The sequence below is a fragment of the Atta cephalotes genome (assembly GCF_000143395.1).
Source record: "Atta cephalotes unplaced genomic scaffold scaffold00003, whole genome shotgun sequence".
Classification (NCBI taxonomy): Eukaryota; Metazoa; Arthropoda; class Insecta; order Hymenoptera; family Formicidae; genus Atta; species Atta cephalotes.
Genome location: NW_012130067.1, coordinates 9883636 through 9886693, shown reverse-complemented (window position 1 = coordinate 9886693; position 3058 = coordinate 9883636). Strand labels below are relative to the sequence as shown.

Sequence of the window (3058 nt, the reverse complement as noted above, 5' to 3'; positions counted from 1 at the left end):
CATACATATATCCCATATTTATAGTCATTTTGAATTGCACGCCGAAATTTTATCGGATTTAAAAATGCAGCTAAACTATTGAAATATCATAATTAAATTTTGATGCTCTTTAATAGGCATCTATTAAAAAGAAATCTCAATATGTTGAAAATCTGTAAATAAATTTATTATGAAAAATAGTACCTCAGTCTGGATCTCTAACATTCTCATCTGTGCGAGATGATAACAATTTAAAAGTGACACATACCAACATGCTGTATTCCCATCTCTGTTGCTCGAAGGTGACCATTCTTGATCATTTGTTCATAATTCGGTTTAATTGATGTGAGTTCAGAGCTAGCCAATCCAAACAGTTGACCTTCAGATGTACTTTCATCCATTGTAAATAACGTCCCAATGTCTTTAAGCAATGCTCTATGGATCTAGAAGAAATTAAATGGCTGTCAAAGATAAAGGCATACTATGTTATCACATTTATCTACTATAACTTAATGATGTTGTAATTAAATACCGTAGCATGCCAGGACTGAGTAGCTCTGCGAGGCATTGTAGTCATGCTCTCCCAATGGCAATCAATGAATGGTATGATATCCTTGTCCTTGTGAAAAAGAGTTTTCTGTTCGTTTTCCTTTTGGCACATCTGCAGTAGATTTGCAATTGCTGTCACGCACATTTGAGGAAATGCTGCAAAGCCACCAATAGAAGCATTATAAACAGATAGCTCGAATATTATCATATACAGGATGAATCAGAGTTGTTAAATCAACTTTTTACTCTATGAGAAAACAATTGACTGCACAATATAATTCAATTAGGTATGAAGTCGATAATTTTCTCATAGGATAAAAAGTTGATTCAACAATGTAATTCTGATTCACTGTGTAAACTGATATAAACAATATACTATTATTTATACTTACGTGCCTGAGTCTTCTTAAAGCTTTCCAATCCAGTCGGCGAACAATTCTTACATACAAATATATAGTTCACCATAAACGGTACTAGTTTTCCCAACTGATATCCAATACAGGATTCATGGAACCAGCGAGAGCAGCTAGCGCAAAGCAATTCAACAATGTTTAGATTTCTTTCCTTGCCGCTGTAAAGTACATTCCATAAGCATAGTATTATAAAACAAAAAAACATCATCAGAATAATTCATTACAAATAATCACCAATAACAATTGCTACTTTCATTGTTGTTACTTTGTACGCTGGTTTTCTCCACTGTTTCATCTTGTTTAGATTTTTGCTTCTTGTCATCAGGTTTTATTTTCTTTTCCTCAACAGTCTCCGTTTGATCTGATTTATCACTTGGACTAAATTAATTATTTTTAATTATTAATTTATCATAACTGTACAGGTTATAAGAATTTTAATTCTACAATCATATATAATTATACATTTCATCAAATTTTTAAGTTCCTATAAATTCAACTTTTTTTATAAATTCCTTACATTTATATAAGCCTTCTAAGATTTAATTTGTTTAAATTCACAGAGAAATTATGTTTCAAATATTAATATAATTATTTATATTATATTATTAATAAGAATTTCGAATTCTTAGATTTTTAGTTTTTCGAATTATTAATATTTAAAATTTGTTAATTAAATTAAAATTCAATTTTTTATATATACAAATCTTCCATTTTCAAATTTTCGAATCTCAATATTTGAACTCTACAAGTGTTTATCAACAATTAAACCAGAAAACATAACCTCAATTTACAATACCCCGGTAGATTGTGCATAAACGACAGATGCTGCATTTTGTAAGAAATATAAAACATGTGTTTATCAGTAAGTATTCGCTACCTGTCACTTTTTTCTTCTGCCATTGTTTCATAAATCACTCCCCTTTATCAATAAACTCTATAATATACTGAAGTGAACCTCCCGGTATAGAATCTTCCGAGTTTCAGCTTCTCTTACTAGAGTTCTATATACGAGAGAATAGAGTCAATGGGTGCATCTAGAAGCACGACCGCTCACTGAGCTCTTGCATTTGATTGGCATATTCCATTCGATCTAAAAATACAGACCAAACAGGTACAAAGGCTCACTGAGCGCTTAATGGCCTAGTTTTAAACCGGATAATGGCCCAGATTTAAACCGGATCAGAATGTAAAAACCAACCAACTACAGTCGAGCCTTCTCCTATTTCGACTGTAACAGGGAAATTGGTCTCGACTGTAGTTGGTTAGTTCTTACGTTCTGATCCAGTTTAAATTCTCGGTGGAAACTAGACAGTGAGCAATTGTGTTTCTGGATGTACCTAGAGACCCTATACAGTAGAGTATATCTTCCAACAAGCGACATAGTAAATTTGTTCATGTCGCATATTCCAACACGTTCCAATATGCTCCTAATATAGCTCTTATTCACTCCAACGTGCTTGATAGAGTGAGTAGGAGCTATGATAAGACATGTTGGAGCTTGCAACGCGAACAAATCTAGTGCGACACAGTGATCATATTATCTTTGTTTAACATTGACAAAGACAACAAGAATGTAATGATCCATCGTGTCATTTGTGTCGCTTTTTAGAAGGCACAGAAGGATATAGTCAACGCGATGCTGCGAACGTTTTGAAGTATTTTTTAATTGGTCAGTTTGTAAAATTCTTTTTTCTAATTGGTCCATTAAATGCTTCAAAGTATTTGTAGTGAGACTTTGACCACATTCCCCAGTCTCTTTAAGATTGAAATCACACGATCCGGAATAGGATTGCGGAATGTCCCACTTTAAAGACAACTGTAAGCCGAGTTTAAGTCGACTATTCTAGGCTGTGGTCCGATTCATGCTCACAACGTTCATGAACAGTATTCATCCTTGTTTAACTACAGTTAAACAACAAGGACGAAATGATTCCGCATTTAAGCTTTATAAGCGTAAATCGCTTAACTAGACGTTCTAAAATCGATATTGGAAGAACGTCTGTACAAAGTCGACTTACAATCGACTCTAAAGACCTGACTTAGCAAAATCAACTTACAGTCGACATATTGACGTTTGTGCTGTTAGAGTATATTTTAAAAATTACTAACTTCATGTT

The 3058-nt window shown here is 33.2% G+C and overlaps 1 protein-coding gene across 1 annotated transcript in view; it reads right to left on the bottom strand.

The window, feature by feature from the left end:
- LOC105625826 (set1/Ash2 histone methyltransferase complex subunit ASH2) overlaps positions 1-1841 on the bottom strand; it is an 8124-nt gene extending 6283 nt beyond the window's left edge. The window contains exons 1-5 of the mRNA XM_012207137.1: positions 1819-1841; positions 1176-1319; positions 921-1099; positions 512-684; positions 248-422 (exon numbers count right to left, since the gene is read on the bottom strand). Of these exons, the coding sequence (XP_012062527.1) occupies positions 248-422; positions 512-684; positions 921-1099; positions 1176-1319; positions 1819-1841 (694 nt within the window). The remainder of the gene's footprint in view (positions 1-247; positions 423-511; positions 685-920; positions 1100-1175; positions 1320-1818) is intronic.
- Between the last annotated feature and the right edge of the window lie 1217 nt (positions 1842-3058).